Source organism: Nicotiana tabacum, chromosome 16, assembly GCF_000715075.1.
Source record: "Nicotiana tabacum cultivar K326 chromosome 16, ASM71507v2, whole genome shotgun sequence".
NCBI lineage: Eukaryota > Viridiplantae > Streptophyta > Magnoliopsida > Solanales > Solanaceae > Nicotiana > Nicotiana tabacum.
In genome coordinates this window covers 100446549-100464629 of record NC_134095.1, presented here as the reverse complement: position 1 = coordinate 100464629, position 18081 = coordinate 100446549, and the positions used below count along the sequence as shown (strand labels likewise).

The following is an 18081-nucleotide window of genomic DNA, read 5'->3' as shown; positions in this document are numbered from 1 at the left end:
TGATACTGGAATACTGAATAGGACTAGACTGAGACATGTATTCATGAACTGATTATGAAAACTGAAACTTCAACTGTTTGTGACATGCTGAGTAATCTAGACTGAGACCCATGGGCATCAAACCCAAGTCTATATTGAGTACGCACTAATCTCATAACATTAGAATGAAAGTCATGAACGATTTATGAAGCTAGAGATTATAAGTTTTGTAACTATTCAAGGTACTAGGCTTTAATATATTTCTGAGGTAATAAGTAACGTCGTAAAAGAAATGTAGTATAGGGAGAATTATTAACATTTTCAAACATAGAGAGTTAGCCTCACATACCTTAACTTCTTACTCTTGAGCGTAATACAACGTTTGACAATCCTTTTCAACTTTTATCTCTAGTAATACAAGTCAAATAGATTCCATATTAGCAATAATACTCATGTTTTGGTCACTTAGGCATTTTATCAAACACTTGGTGGGAATAAAACTTCATAGCCCTTATTTATGTTTTTTCTACACCCGACAACCCATTCTCTTGCTCCTAGATAATTCTAAAATCTCAAATTGCTATAATCAAGATCATTCTTCATCACCCATAAGATAAACAACACCCTTAATCAATAATCAACAATCAAGAATCCAAACCTATAACTGTCATGCTTTTCTATCAAACCCATTAACTCATATCTCATGAACATAGATTCTATAATCATTAATCCAATGCTATAATCAATTAGAGTGTGAAGATATTACCTTTTGACGTTCAATTCTCTTGAATTCGAGTTCTAGGGTTTATTTTCTCAACAATGATGTCTTGATTGAATATCTAATGATTTGAAGGGTTTGCCCAAGTTAATAAGGTGTTGGAGAATTAAAATTGACTTTGAATCATCATTAAAACTTACCTTGGATGATGTAGGGGCCTTGGAGGAGGTTAGGTACTTGAGATCTTCCCTTTCTAGAGCAAGTTTTCGTATTTTGGGGTGTGGGGGACGAGGTAGGGCTTATAAAACGGCTTCCCGGGTGTGCCCCACGCATTTGAAGGCCCAAACACGCACCTGAATGCGCATCAAAGGCAATGGCATTGCCACAAGTGCGCGGCCGCGCACGAGAATAGCTGGGCGCGCACATGAGTGAGCAGACTATGCACCATCCAGTAAAATGCGTATAACATTTTGTACAAAGGTCTGTTTGGGCTCTATAATATATCATTCGAAAGGTATTTAAATGGATACAACTTTTATGTTTTATTTTCTCCCAAGTTCTCAACGGAATTTTACTAAATTCTGCTAGAAGACAGATCTTCCATAAACTTAGTCAATTTTATCGAATCTTATGCACCTCACTCTCCATCTTGATTCCAAAACAACTATTTCCACCCATAATCATCCCGATAGGACTTAATATTTCTAATATGTCACATTAATACTCATTTAACATGTCCACACCTAGTCAAAATTTACAGAGTGTTACAATTTTGATGAGTGATTCTCACTTTACAAGCTTAAGTTCAAAATGTTGACCGAGATTTGACTTTTGTGAAAACGACCTCGGAACGGTGTTTTTATGGTTCCTATTGCTTCGTATTGTGATTTTAGACTTGAACGTATGCCCGGAATTGAATTCGGAGTTACGTAGGTTGATTTGTGTTGTTTTGCCGAAAGTTAGCAATTTAAAGACTTAGAATTTTGATAAGTTTGACCGTAGGTTGACTTCAGAGATATCGTATTTGAATTTATGTTTTGGGACTTGGAATAAATCTATCTTTTCATTTGGAACCTGTCTGCATAGATTGGCATTGTTCCGAATTGATTTGATAGGAATCGGATGTGCGGTTGTGTTTTTAGAAGTTCTTAAGTGTCATGTTGATTTCATGTGTTTGGAGGTCCAATTCATGGTTTCAGATGTTATTTTGATAATTTGATCGCACGAGCGAGTTCGTGTTATATTTTTAGACTTATGTTGATGTTTGGATTGGAGCCCCAAGAGCTCGGGTGAGTTTTAGATGCGTTTCGGAGTGTTTGATAAAGTTTAGGTTCTGCTGGTTTTGTACAGGTGCTTCAGGTCTCGCATTAGCGAGATATGGATCGAATTTGCGAGATTTGACGGGGGTCTTCTAGGTTCACATTTGCGAACATTTTGTTCGCTTTTGCGATAGGGATCTGGGCTAGATAATGGTCGCATTTGCGATCAATTTGATCGCTTTTGCTATATGTCCACAATTTTCAATTGCGAACAATTTATCGATTAAAGCAGGGGTGTAAGGGTCTTCTTTTTTGCGATCATTTCCTCTCATTTGTGAACCCCATATCGCAATTACGATACCTGCGACTGGACATAAAAGTTGAGGGACGGGATTTTAGTCTCATTTTCATATCTTTGAACCCTAGACTCGGTGGGGGAGATTTTAACGAGGGGTTTTCATCTACAATCATGGGGTAACTAATTTGGATCAATTTCCAACTATTTCACATATTACCATCAAATTTGTGAGAATCAAAGTGAAATTTTGAGAAATTCTGTCTAAGTTTTGAAAAATGAGAATTTGAGTTTTAAGAGTCGATTTGGACTCGAATTTTGAAACAAAACATATATATAGACTCATGAGGTTATGGGTAATCGAAATCTATCCTTGGACCCGGGTTTCGACCAGACGAGCTGGTGGTTGACTTTTGCTGACTTTTGTAGAATTTTGCAAAGATCAAAGCGTAATTAATTGGAATTGATTTCTCTTGCATTATTTGATGTTATTAAGTTAATTTTGGTTAGATTTGAGCCGAGCGAAGGTGAATTATAAAGGAAAAGCTATTTTAGAGTATTGATTGAGGGTTTTGAGGTAAGTATCTTGCCTAACTTTATGTAGGGGAACTACCCCGTAGGGATTGGTTTGTTTGCACTAATTGAACTACGTGAAAGATGTGTACTCGAGGAGACGAGTGTGTACACGGCTTATTATGTCGAGGTGTTTACACGTGAGTTGTCTATGCTATTTTTATTATTGATATTTGCACATATGGCATGACAAGGCATGATATATATGTTGGGTTTGCGCATGTGATGAGACAAGGTGGGATAATTATTATGCACGTGTGGTGAGACAAGGCGGGAATTTACTTTATTGTCGCGCACGCGGCGAGACAAGGTGGGTTATGTCGAGGATGATTTATAATGGCCTGGGGGCATTGTTATTGATGATATTTGTGTGGTGGTGTGCCTACCTTGTGTGAGTCATGCATATTATAGTTTTTGTTGTGTTATTTCCAATGTGTCATTCGGTGTCTCTGATCTTACTTGTTGACTCGAGCTATGATACTACACTCGCACAAGAATACACCGTAATATGTCACTTATATCAATCCAAGAATATGATCATTGATGTTTGTTGATCATTCACATGTATTTTTTGAACACCTGCCTTCTGTGCGTGAGTTGAGTTATTGGCACGTGAGTCTTCCGTGCGGATATGAGATATTGCTATTGTTGGCACGTGAGTTGTCCGGATAGTACGTGAGTTGTCCGTGCAGATATGAGGTATTAATGGTATTGGCACGTGAGTTGTCCGTGCAGTTGTGATTGGTAATGTGGACACAAGATGGCAAGTGATTAGGGTTCGTGATTTGGGACCCGTGGTTTGTGATTATGAGATGTGGCACCTCGGGATAATTCTGGTAAAAATCTTGTGTGAGAGCGGTTGATTATTTAGTTGTTCATTATTTTCCTTACTTGGTTTCACTGGACGTTAACTGTATTCTGCTTACTTTACGGCATTATTACATGTTTGCTCCTTGTTGCTAATTGTTGCTTCCAGTTTCCATTTGCAAGTATTGTATTGTTATTCTTACGATGTTTAGCTTTGTATTTATTTTGTTCCCTGTTAGTTTTATATTCATACTTTATGGGCTATTATGTCTAGTAGGTGCCTTGACTGTTCCTCGTCACTGCTCCATCGAGGTTAGTTTTGATACTTATTGGGTATCGATGTGGAGTCCTTATGTTAAGCTGCTGCACATTTTTGTGCAGATCCAGGTACCTCGGAGCATGTGGATCAGTAGGTAGTTGATCGAGTATTGTTGTGGAGACTTCAATGTATACCTGCCATCACGTTCGTAGGCCTCGGAATCACTTTCAATTTTACTTTGTTTCGATTCCGGAATAGTTGCACTTAGAGATTTTATAATGAACTCAATAGAGCTTGTAACTTGTATTACCGGTTTTGGGATATTGTACATCTATTGACGTTTGTTGGCTATGTATAGAAATTTCTAGTTCATGTTTATTAATTCATTGGTTAAAATATGTTATTAATTCAGTAAGTGTTAGGCTTACCTAGTTCCAAAAAATAGGTGTCATCACAATTCCTAAGGAGGGGTTTTCGATCGTGACAATACCTTATTTTGATGTTTATAAATTTATTTTTTATTTTTTTGTTTTTGTAAAAAGAAAAGCTCAACTTATAGGTTCAAAGTTGAAAACCTATAATATTCAAACTAATTAACTCGAAATCGAACTGAAAAATCCAATCCAATCCAAGTTTATTTGGATTGGACTTGAATCCTTACACTAAGCTATCCATAAGGTTGACCTAGCAAGCAATTTCTTCAATCCGAAAATTGAAAATTCAAATCGAAATTTTTCATATCTTCCGAACTACCCGAACACTCACCCCAAGTTATAGCACCATTACAAGAAAAATCTTACCGAGTGTCCCTGAACCGCCACATCTTATACAGAGCATGTATAAATGATTTTAAAAAAAAAAATGCAACCGAGTAGTTAAAGAAAAACTAAGGTTAAGAGATAGATTTCAACGTTTCAGATACAGCCTTATTGAGAAGTTTCCTCCAATCTCAAGCGTCGTTATGGCACCATTACATAAATGTGAATTACATAAATTAACCAACATTAGAGATCAGCCTCTAGCAAACTCACATCCGCAAAGGTACATTAGAACTGATTCCTGCAACTCATCGAGAGCCATTGAAATCTAAAATTCAAGTAACCAAGACTGAATCTATAAAGACACGGATTCCTTATCTCTCAAATGCATCACCTCTAATAGAGTTAAAAGGACAAGTAGCAGCAGCAGCTATTCTATCGCGAAGGTTGAATTTGCTTGCAATAATTGGTCTAACGTCTTCAACTCCAACTAAGCTTTCCAGAAATGGGAGCAACGAGAGCAAGTCATTGTCAGAGCGGTCATCAAACCAGCTCTCAATTGGAATACCATTGTCCACCTGGAATCCAAATGCCTGAAAATAAAACCGTCCACATCAGTATAACAAACTGAAGAATGACATAATTCTAAGCAGGAATAAATTGCCCGCAAAAGCACATCAAGTACTCAAGCAGTTGTCAATTATTAACACATTACCATACAAGATAATGCTCAAAGAAAGTGATCCAGTGTGAAAATTCCAATATGAAGACAATATATAAGCTTTCATCAACCTATTTTTGAAAAGGTTTGTATTAAAGCTTTCAGCAATACTACCAAGGAAGATTATTAGTTCAATCATTTTAAGAAACAGGAGAGGAAGCCCAGCCACTAACAAGTTTCTTTCCAGCTTTCATGAACATGAAAGTTTCATAGTTCTTGTAATTGTTCATGGTGCAGGTTGCTTTAAAGAAGAAATCAAAGGAACAGGACTTATCATGTGAAAGAACCAAAAAGGACCAGGAAGAGCGGGGATCAGGAATCTTGATAAGGAAATAGTATTTAGCAAAGAGAGATTCTGTCATAGCACCTGCGGAGAGTTGTCGATGATAATCACATGTGCTAAATCACGGCCAAGAACTGACAGATCTTTAAGGTAATTGCCATCAACAAATACACATGACTCACGGTAAACACGATGCCTAAATACTTTTCTCTTTGGATCAAGCACATTCAGAAGCTTCTCAGCATAAATGCTTTGGCTTGCAGTAAATATGATAATCTCAAATAGGCTGGATACTCTATCCATAAAATCCCGAAGATGAGGACGGCATCGAACATATACATTATGATCTTTCAGGTTGAAATTCACCGAGAAAGTGAAATCTGCATCATCACAAGGTTCAAGTGTAGAGTGCACCAAGGTCTCTGTCAAATATATGAGATTAGAATCAGCTTAAAGTGCCCATTAAGAAAATGACGAGCGGATGCTACGATTTGACTAGGAAACCTGAGTACATGATTGAAAAGGAAAACAAGAATCATTGACTTTAGCACCCATGTCTGATGTACAACATAAGAGCACGCAATTCAATGTGCATCACATATTCACTAGGGCAATCAACAATGTACATGAATATGTTTACCAACATACTTCTAAAGGAATGGATGGCATCATCTTTCAACCATGGTTTCTTTGGAGTTATCAGGGTAGATCCCACAATTTAAATGATATGCCTATAAAAGGACAGATAGCCTTGGTAGGATAAGGAAATATTGTCTTTCTTATTAATCAGAGAGAAGGAATATCTATCATAGAGAATCTCCAGCTACAAAAAGTGCAGAATGAAGGCCAACAACAAATCCAAGGGTGAAAGAAGCAAAGCAAAAGTTATAAAGGTTCCATCACTCTGTGTGTGTGTGTATAGATATGTTATTGTGTTCATCCGTGACCAAATGTCTTGTTTTGACTCAGCAAGATTCTTAAGAGAAGAGTTGATATATAGATTGAAGAATATTATGGATCACTAACATCCAAGGAGAAAAGGACACAACTGTCTAGAGAAAAATAACTGAATACCATTTTACTCTCGAGATATGTGCTAAAACATTCCTTTTCCTTCAAAGCTGAACATTACTGGAACAGACCACTACCAAAGAAGAAGAAATTAATTTAGCATTAGGTATATAGACTGCAATACCATCCAAGTCCAAAACAAGAGTGGTTGATGGGCAACTCCGTGTTTGTTTAGGCAATAGCACAGGCCGAAATGTTGGAACAACTGAGTACAAGTCTGGTAAATTCTTTATGAAAAAATATGGATCAAAGTCATCAAACTCTTCAGTTTCCTCTTCCTCCATACTAACATCAGCAGGCAACTGAAATTGATTAAATTCATCAATGCATTCCAGTTTTGAATCTTTAATAGAGAGATGCACAGCTGAAACTTCAGAGGAGATATGCTGGCCCCCTATATCTGCACAACAGCCAACACATAATTAGCAATTGAAGAACACATTAGAAGGCATATCTCAATTTTGATTAATAATGACTATCCTGTCTGACATAACCAGCACATGTACTATCACATAATAAACCATACCGGTAGCCTCGTCCAGCACAAAATGACTTGTCAGCAGATCAACTTCCATATTTTCCTTTCCAGGCTCCTGCAATGGCTGGTCTGCTTGCTCAATGAATTTGGGTATGTCTGCTGAGGAAAAAATGTGACCGGATTTTGAATGATATACAATAAATCAGAACATTAGTTCACAGACCTACTCAACACTTTACTGCCAAAGCATCTACTTACCTCTGTTAGAAATTTCCCCTCCAATAGTTCTGGATATATGGAAGGTAGGAGAAAATATAGTATCATTTGTGCAACTATCAGTTTCAACATTATAGTCCTACATTAAGAAAAACAATAAGATAATATCCAACAACAAACCATTCTAGTGCAATTCTCACCTCAAAGTATCTATATTAACAATGTGAGTTAAGACTCCCAACAATACCACATGAAGCAAATGTAAATTGTTACCTTATTAATAGTAATAGTATTATATTCATGAACAGCATCATGTGCGTCTGAAGCAGCAGAAGTGTCATCAGACACCAATCCAAATCTTACATCCAGATCTGTAGCAGCAACATAATTCTCAATCTTTTTCAAGAAATTGCTTCCTAAACACCCAAATATGGTAAATGTAAGGTAAGTTGCCACAGATAAATAAAGTGCTCTTCCAGGACTATATGAAATAAATAGGTAGTAGAGTCAACAGGAAAGAAGCTAATCACAATTAACTGGGAAAACACTATATGCTTCAACTAGGACAATCAAAGGTCAAATCCCGCACCATAATCCAGTGATTGTTCCAGAGGAGAAGAGAAGCACACAGAGAGATACTCAGAATGGTGAAAGCATATGGCAAATCATTTCAATGCTAGAACATAGGTCCAACTTGTGCCATTTTAGATTTTGATTCTTGTTAGATGGTAAATTTCTATGAGAGAACAGTCTAACATTCTACAGTGGCAACTGAGATCAAAGAATAATATAGGCAAAACACCAAAAGAAAGCAAGAAGCATTTACCGACATAAATATGAAAAACGTTTGATTAGACCATTACCACATCACAAGCACTTTGAACTAGAAGCTCTTTGACTTGGTAATATGTATATGCAAAAATTTATAGACAGATACTGTTGAAGCTTGAAAGACATAAAGAGCTACAAACCTTGCTAATTTTTCAGATATATGCCCCAAATATCACGTTACACGAGCATCTTAAGCTAAAGATTAAATAAATCAAATTACTCTGTCCTCATAGGATGGGTTCCATATAATACTTACCTGATTTTTGCTTCCTCACTGTAGATGTTATAAGTTCCTTAACTTGCTTTGCCTGAGTTTGCACATTCTCGGACATCTTCCGCTGCTGTCTTGAAACCTTTGGACTAGCCAGCTCTCGGGGATTTCTTCCATTTAATTTTTTCTTAGTCTGCATATCTAACTACAGGATAGAGTCCAGTCTGTAGATGCTTTAGTCCAGCTTTAATATCTGTGACAAAGAAGAATTGAATCACCCCCGTGTTTCAGTACACATAGTTTCCTGGAGAAGAATTGCAGTCAAGAAACAGATATTAGACAGTTTGTTAGAAGTTTTAGCTGCATAGAAGACATGATCATGAAAAGCATGAACAAATGTATAAAGCCATAGAAACCTGTCTACATGCATAATGGATAATGGCATTGTTATGTGCACAAAATATGCTATTCTATACGTGAAAATATATTGCATAATTTAATAGGTAGGACTGCTTAAAATTAAAGGTCACATACAAAATGTAACTAAGTACACTTTTGTAGAAGAAATCGAGGAAAACTAATGTGTATTTCCACCTCTCTAAAGAAACTACCTTTACCTCCCCCCCCCCCCCCACAAAAAAAACCTCAAAAAGGAAAATTTTCAAGTATCCGAACAGTATATACACTTTGCTAAGAATTGAACAATACTAATTCCTTGAGCCCATTGGCCTCACTGAGGATTTTGACCCAACCAAATAAACAAGCCATCTGATGGGCAAGAGTTTTAGTGTGCCTTCCAGCGAATGTAAAAACCATAGAGGAAAAAATGGATTTCTTGTTTCAGAATTACATTTACCATGTGTTGACAAATAAAGGAAGTTCATGAAATCAATTCCACACATAATTTAATCAATTTCGGATGACTCAAAAGCTTTAAGACTTTTGACCTTTTAAAGCTATTAACTTATTTTTTTAAAGCATGCAGTGAACAACATAACCCCAAACATAGAAAATACTGATCCGAGGATACTTTAGAATGATGTTTGCTAATCTTTTCATGGTATTAGAAGACTGCCTCTGTTATATTCTGCACGAACCTGCTCTTCTTGCTGCTCTATAATGTTATAACGTTTATCATTCACTCATTCTCAGGAAATACACTACAGCTCCATCTATTGCAAAACAATTATTGTGGGCTCTAAAAGCAAAGGACAAAAAATGTGTAGGTTATCCCTGAAACTTTAAGCCAAGCCTAGTACAAAAGCTATGAAGTCCTAGATGCTTATTGAAATTTTACAAGATGCAGAATCAAAGAACAATATTCTAAGGCTGGGAAACAGAAGAGAGAAGCTTATATATGCATCGACTAATGCATCAATTAGCTTCCCCTATCAGATTTACAAGTAATTACTTTGAATTTCAATTCTTTCATTTCTGCAGGTCAAACAATTGCAGCCAGTGAGCCAACTAAGAAAATCCTTTTTTCTTCTTTTTTTTTTTTTGAGGGCAAGTCCATTAACTCTGAGTATGTGAGCGAAAATCCAGATAATATGGTAGAGTTACCGTACGTTAATGACCAGCAGAAAAGTATGTAAACTATGACGAATCCTCTGAGTTTGACCTGAATTGAACAAAATGGACATAGATGATTCACAGACGAAGTTGATTCATTGAATTTACTAGAGATTCCTTTATGTAGCAAAACAGAACAAGATAAGCAGAAAGTAAATTTTAAATGAAGTGCAAAAGCCATTCAATTAATTTCAAAACCCTAAAACTGTGGTATCTGAACAGAGAAACAAACGTAGCAAACAGTAAAAAGAAAAAGGACTGACTCTTGATTTAAGCTAAAAAAAGAGTTCAAAAATCCCCATACCTAAACTTTAAACTTGAAAAACACCACACAGCGAAAGCAGTAAATCAGTTCCTGCAAGCATGAAAATATGGCCAGCTCAAGATAGTGAAGCATGGAAAGGAAAAATTAGGGTTTAACCAGCACAGAATCTGAAAGAAGATGTTTAATTTGGTGTTTGAACGAAAAAACTTCCCTCCAAAGAGTGAAAAAGAAAAAAAGAGAGGGAAAATGGAAGACTAGCTAGCAGGAATCGAAATTTTTAATATTTTTGTCGGAAGATAAATCTAAAAAAGGAGGGGGGTTGAAGATAAATAAAAGCATAATTAAATTATCCGTCACTTACCTTGATTGTCGAGTTTGTCTGCATCATTCTGTTTTACACGCGCTAGAGTTTCACAACTTCTATATATTCGCTTAGTTTTATTATTTTGGCTAATCCATGTGGCCAGAATAAGCTCAAAATGGCAAGAACGGGGACAATTAAGACATTGCATTTGGACATAGGGAGAATTATGGACACTTATCATTTTTTTTGGGAATTTTTACGTTATATACACTGTATGAAATTATATTACCCTCTCTATTCAAGTTTTACTATAATAACATTTTATATATCCAATTATCATTTATGTACATTTTAAAGAAATTAATGATATTAATTAGTGTCCTAAAATTACTCTAACATATCTTTCACTCCCCTACGTTCTCTCCACATCCCCACCCTTTCCCCCACGTATCTTTCACTCACCCACGATTCCACCATTGACAACCATTAAAAAGCTTTGAAGCTTTGAATTCGAATTTGGATTTTCAAAAAATATTGTTTGTTTGAATTGGATGTTGTTGCAAAGAATTGGGAATTCTCTCTATCTCTCAATCCCTAATTTTAGTAATGTAAAGCGAAGGAAAAGAGAACAGCAATTCCACCATTGACAGCCATTAAAAAACTTTGAAGCTTTGAATTCGAATTTAGGTTTTCAAAAATCATTATTTGTTTGGATTGAGTGTTGTTGCAAGCAATTGAGAATATGGTTTGGAGTTTATATCTCAATTTTGAAGGGTTTTGGTGAAGATTAGACTTGATTTTGGCTGAATTTCAGATTGAAACTCGAAGAAGAAGAAGAAGAAGAAGAAGAAGAAGAAGAAGAAGAAGAAGAAGAAGAAGAAGAAGAAGAAGAAGAAGAAGAAGACATGATATACATTATATTTACGAAATTGTAGTAAAATTGTAGAAAAATTGTATTCTGTTCTTTATATATTTTTCTTTTATTTATTTACTATTGTATGAAAGTTGAACAACATTATATAAAAATTATATTTAAGTTGTATGATATTGTAGTTGTATATAATTGAATAGAAATAATCTATGAAAATTTTAGATAAGTTATATAATATATAATTAGTTGTATGAAATTTGTTTTTACTATGTATAAAGCAGATACAAAATATACAAAAGACATATTGTATAAATTTTGTATAAAATTGGTATTTAAGTTGTATGTTATTGTAGTTGTATTTAACTGGGTAGAAATAATGTGTAAAAGTTGTAGATAAGTTGTATATAAATTGTATAATATATAATTAGTTGTATGAAATTTACTTTTACTATGTATAAATCAGATACAAAATATAGAAAAGACATATTGTATAAATTTTGTATAAAATTTATATTTAAGTGGACAGTTGAATGTAACCTTGTAAGCCACAACCAATCTGCAAAACTCAAAACCGAGTACATGTAATATAGGTGTTTGCTTCTATTGTTTCAGGTATTAGAACTACAAGTGTGCAAGTTGTCAGAGGATTTTGCTTGTTGCGCAAGTTTATCAGGGTTTTTTTTGGGTAGCCAAATTTATTCGTTTCTGTGCAGCTTTATTCACTTTTAGGGTTCTTTTGTCATTAAATTATTTACTCTTCTTTAATTTGAAATCTTAATCCACATACTGGAAAATTTTCAAATGCAAAGCCATAGCTAAGAGATTATTTTGTTAGTGAAGATAGTCCTGCTACCTTAAAATCATACAGTCATGTTCAAAGTTGGATTATTAACAGTTTGGAACAGGGGTTTGACTGGGGAGCCTTTAATCGCTGACATCCTTCCATTCATTGGCTTCTTCTTTTCTAGTGGTAGAGATATGCAGTTAAAAGACAGAACATCCGAGCTTGTAACATTGTACCAAAAATGCTGATTATTATTAGAAAAGGAGAAAAATATATGCAGTATGCAAATTTTAAATGAGTATCCAGTGATCTAAACAATTGTGACCGAAATCAATTTGCGAGGCAAATGACTTGAGAGTAAATTTTGACATAACCAATTCAGTAACTCCAAATTCAGTAAGAAAAGTTTTTTCTCTGATAAACAAAAGAAAATCAATATGATTATTAACAGAAAATCACTACTCCAAAAGTGTTTATGAGTAGTTCCTTTCTACGATAAAGCAAAGAAAGGAAAGAGCAAATTTGAAAGTCTAATTCTTCTGGTGGTTGGAGTTCCTCGTAAATTAATTCCAAAAAAAGCAACAAAAAAAAATACTGACCAAAACTCAAGAAACCTTTCGTGGATAACAGTGGACATACGGAATAATTCTGGAAGTGATTTAAGGTGGAACTAAATCCCTTAATTGAAGGCACTAATAATGGATTTGGGAGCCTTTTAAGGTGTAATGTATATATTTTGTAAACAAAACTTGTGTAGGTAGGGTAATTTACTAAACATGAACATTTAGGGTAATAAAGTTTTTAATAGTGTATAGGAATGAAAAAATCTCTTTTTTTGGGCTCGTTACACGCTTCCCTAAACATGAACATTTAGGGTAATTTTCTTTTCTAGTGGTAGAGATATGCAGTTAAAAGACAGAACATCCGAGCTTGTAACATTGTACCAAAAATGCTGATTATTATTAGAAAAGGAGAAAAATATATGCAGTATGCAAATTTTAAATGAGTATCCAGTGATCTAAACAATTATTACCGAAATCAATTTGTGAGGCAAATGACTTGAGAGTAAATTTTGACATAACCAATTCAGTAACTCCAAATTCAGTAAGAAAAGTTTTTTCTCTGATAAACAAAAGAAAATCAATATGATTATTAACAGAAAATCACTACTCCAAAAGTGTTTATGAGTAGTTCCTTTCTACGATAAAGCAAAGAAAGGAAAGAGCAAATTTGAAAGTCTAATTCTTCTGGTGGTTGGAGTTCCTCGTAAATTAATTCCAAAAAAAGCAACAAAAAAAAATACTGACCAAAACTCAAGAAACCTTTCGTGGATAACAGTGGACATACGGAATAATTCTGGAAGTGATTTAAGGTGGAACTAAATCCCTTAATTGAAGGCACTAATAATGGATTTGGGAGCCTTTTAAGGTGTAATGTATATATTTTGTAAACAAAACTTGTGTAGGTAGGGTAATTTACTAAACATGAACATTTAGGGTAATAAAGTTTTTAATAGTGTATAGGAATGAAAAAATCTCTTTTTTTGGGCTCGTTACACGCTTCCCTTAAACAGCTAGAATTAACAAAGTTTGTTTCTTCTCTCATCGATATAATTATAAATTGTCTTTTTAATGCATGATAAAAAGATAAAACCAGCACGCCTAAGCATAGAAATCAGTGTAATTACTTGTGCTTGCATGCTTTTGTGTACGGATAAAATCGAGGATAAAGTTACCCCAATTTTCTGATAAAAAAGAGAGGAAAGTACGATCTGACATGGCCTCGATCAAAATCGAGGGATTTCACATCTCAGAGCCTGGGGAGCACTAATAATGCACCCGGGACCGGATGTGGCCAAGCATTGGGCCCGACTAGAGTAAAGAGCCGAGACTAAGGGAAAAACAGTTAGACAAGATAAGCAAGGGGCTGAAATATCTGCCCCCAACCGGGTATTACGGCATGAATCTCACCCGATATCAACTACGTATCAACATTTACCGAAAGGAGAAGATTTTTTACCTTATTTAAACTTGTATTAGGATTGAAACTCCCATATTATATAAAGGGAAGAACTTTATATTTTAAGCACCAATGTTGAAACACATATCAGAGCAATAAAATTAATTTTTGTTCTTTAACTATTGTTGAAAATATTCTTCAGCTGCTTGTTTGTTAAGTTGTAACCAAGTTCGTTCCGAGGGCTATATCAGAATCGATTTTCAAATGTTTATTGCAAAGCTAGACCTATTCATCCATTACATTTGATTTGATCGCTCTAATTTCCTCTAATTCAATTGTTTATTGTTCATAGTTCATTCGTGTTAAATTAAATCAATTGTTACTCATTTTAAGGGTAAACAGTTTGGCGCCCACCGTGGGGCCATGAATAATAGTGGTGATTTAATACGAATCTTCATAACACATCCTATTTTAAACTTGATTTTTGAAGTTTGATTTCAGGTTAACCTAAAAATGTCAAATTCTCAATATGCTCACTTGAACATTGACACCGAGTCAAGGCACCACGGTGAAAACAATAACATGGTACCAACCATTGACATACCTCTTGTTGATCCTAATGGTGTCCCAATCGCTGACCCGGTCGACGCTAACTCATAAGTTGTCATCAACATCAACCTGCCAAGTGATCTCGAAAATAGCATTCACGGGGCGCCCTAGCCATCGACTCGAGAAGCACCAGAAGGGGAAGGTGATGGAGTTAGCTTACGATTGATTTTTGAAATGTCACAAGCTCAACAAATGGCAATAGCACAGCTACAGATCCCAAATCACGCAAAGAATAGGACCGAACCCGAGCGGGTTAGAGAAGGAGCTCGAAGAGATGAACAGATTGTTGTAAAACCGGATGATTTCGGGGCCGGAGAACTTTCGAGCTGATGAAAATGCTCGAAGCGCTAACAAACGGGCGAAGTTTGGTGAGAAAAAGATAGAGGCAAATGACAAGAAGGTGAAAACTTGCAATTCGAGGGTCGATCAAATCCCGGGAGCGCCTCCAATATTGAAAAGGCCGAATTCCAAAAAAAATCATTCAGAAACCTTTCTCCCCGAGTGCGGCACCGAAGCCAATTCTGAAGAGATTTCGAATGCTCAACATTCCCAAATATAATGGGACCACGGATCTAAACGAGCATGCAACCTCCTATACATGCGCAATAAAGGGCAATGACCTAGAGGACGAGAAGATCGAGTCAGTGTTATTAAAGAAATTTGGGGAAACCTTGTGCAAAGGATCGATGATATGGTTCCATAATGACGAGCTTGAAACACACACTTAAATATGTTCGCTAGTCGAATATAGTAAAATATAATATTGTATCTATAGGGATTGGAGTTAAACAATATTATTGTAGTTTGTAGATAGATTGATATCCAAGATGATCAACAATTGAGGTTTGTATGATTAAAATTAAAATTAACTAAGAATCTAAACTATTGGCTAATGACAATCGACGCAAGTACTGAGCAAAGAAGGTTATCAATTGGGAGAAGATAGGGTTGATAGGATAGGTGCAAGACAAATATTTGGTATCTAACTCTAGATAATTCACTTCTAATATTCAAGTGAATCTCTCGAATTCAGTTGGTTATTAATTCAATTGTTTAGTAGAAACTCCTCTCTCGATTAAGTTTCAACCTCACAAGATGAACCAATTTAAGCTCGTGAACATATGCAAAAATTCATAGTGGATTGGTCTTTAGGAGAACCTCTCTCAATTATCCTCCTAACTAGGTTTAATCAACAATTCAACTAGCCTCTTCCCCATTATTAAGAAGAATTAATGAATTCAACCAACAAAATAGTATGCAAAAATATCACAAGTTATGTCTCTCTCGATTACATGAACAAGTGAAGATAGATGCAACCGTTAAACATCCAAACCGATTCAATACATAAAAAATAGAGGTAATATCCATAAACAAGTATCAATACACCAAATCCATCAAACCATAAAGGGTACTACTCCATAAATATGGAGTAATTCATCACAAATATGTTCAAGTTAAAAGAAAACATAAGCGACCCAAACTCTTATCTTGAGTGAGGATTGAATGATGAAATCCTTGTGCTTTTGCTTCTCCACCTCCTCCTTGGCTTCCCTAGGTCTAAGATGTGTCAAAAGTCCTCAAAATAATATTTTTACATGTATTTATACTAAGTAGGGTCGACCCAATGAAAACACCTTTTTCTGCGCAAAATAGGATTCTAGCTCCGCAAAAAATGCACAGGCGCGCCGCCTGGGGCGATGCGCCAGGCGGGGCAGCAGTGGGGATTATCATAGGGCTTGCAATTTCAAGGTAGCAGCATTTTGGGCAGCGGCGGCGCGCCACACGCCACGGCTGTTGTGATTTCTCAGAGCTTGGCTTTTTGCTTCGTTTTTGAAGTCCAAATGTGGTTCTCGACCCCCGAACGCTATCCCGGCTTAATCCCGTGGGCTTTTACTCAGACTTCAAAGCTCCATACATAGCTCGGAATCACTCCTACAAGGCATAAAACATGCAGATAGTGCAAAAACACTAGCGACTAAAGCTCAAACTCAATTAAAGTCCAATAAATTAGAGTGCAATAAGCAACTAAAATACGGGATTATAGCCTAACATCAACACCCCACCATTGCTCGTCCTCGAGCAATCAAACCACATTTTATAAAGACACGATCTTTTTACACAACTCTCATAACTCATCATACCAAGAATATTTAAAATAGACTAAGCACAATAATGTAACATCATCGCCTCAAGATTTGACTCACAAATACCACGCATTATTCACAATCCGCTCACTTACTCTAACATAGAGGTCAACGATATTACCTTTCCTTCGTGAATCTAGTGCCCTTACACAACAACAGAGAGTAGTTCCACACACAATAAAATTTAAGAACAATTAGGAACTCAAGATATAAAGAATTCACTCACTCTCATAAATAAAATTCATGTGCCACAAAAGACGTACCATAGGCTTGCCCGTAGTGTACTACTCTACTAATTGAGCTCATTCAGTCAAGGATTAAGTAGGACTTTATTTGGTTGTAATGTAAGCTTCGGGACGGGTAGGATACATTTAGATATATGAGTGACTACATCTCCCTAAGAACTTTAATACATACACTTTAACATTTAAAATCCCACACTTATGTCAAACCATAACTCTACCTTCACATCAATATATATTAAATTCATATTTCTTTAAGTACAATTACATCAAGAGTCACCACTATCAAAGAATATTTTGCATAAGTAACAACCCTAGATGTCATGTAGCCTCCTGATTATAAATGTGGCGCGCTACACATCCATAATCAAGACTCTACTAGACACGGCTCATAGACAACCCCTAGGACAGACTTGCTCTGATACCAAATTTGTCACGACCCAAACTGAAGGGCCATGACTAGCACCCGACCACACTTGCCGAGCACCAACGTACATTTCATCTAACCTTCATTATTATCTTTTAAGGCTGACGAGATCAATATAAATGGTAGACCTAGATCATGGACAACCATCAATAAAATATGACGGCATGAACATACATAGCAGGGGATGACCAGACAATCAAGAAACTACGTATAAGGTATGAGCTACCACGCTACTATGAAAGACTATACAACAAAAACTAGCCGACAAGGCATACCAAACTATACATGAGCCGACACCTGTCTATGAGCCTCTAAAAGAACATAAGTGTTGCAACATAGCCGGAACAGGGCCCCGACATACCCATAATTTCTATAACAAAAATTGCATACCAAGACCAAGGCAAGTCCGGAGAAGGGATCTCGCCAATCACCGCTGAACTAGACA

The 18081-nt window shown here is 35.9% G+C and overlaps 1 protein-coding gene across 6 annotated transcripts; it reads right to left on the bottom strand.

The window, feature by feature from the left end:
* Window positions 1-4765: 4765 nt before the first annotated feature.
* On the bottom strand, window positions 4766-10756 carry LOC107786572 (uncharacterized). 6 transcript variants are annotated; one of them, XM_016608071.2, is made up of 9 exons: window positions 10658-10756; window positions 10336-10386; window positions 8505-8763; window positions 7691-7833; window positions 7460-7556; window positions 7250-7360; window positions 6848-7123; window positions 5737-6074; window positions 4766-5241 (listed from the first exon to the last, which is right to left on the bottom strand). In XM_016608071.2, exons 3-9 carry the CDS (start codon window positions 8656-8658, stop codon window positions 5023-5025), a joined length of 1338 nt encoding a protein of 445 aa, XP_016463557.2. In that variant the 5' UTR covers window positions 8659-8763; window positions 10336-10386; window positions 10658-10756; the 3' UTR covers window positions 4766-5022. The 6 variants fall into 6 exon arrangements, with proteins under 6 accessions (XP_016463557.2, XP_075089211.1, XP_016463558.2 ...); XM_075233110.1 differs by having other exon boundaries at window positions 7250-7357; XM_016608072.2 differs by lacking the exon at window positions 10658-10756 and adding an exon at window positions 10028-10080 and having other exon boundaries at window positions 10336-10599.
* Between the last annotated feature and the right edge of the window lie 7325 nt (window positions 10757-18081).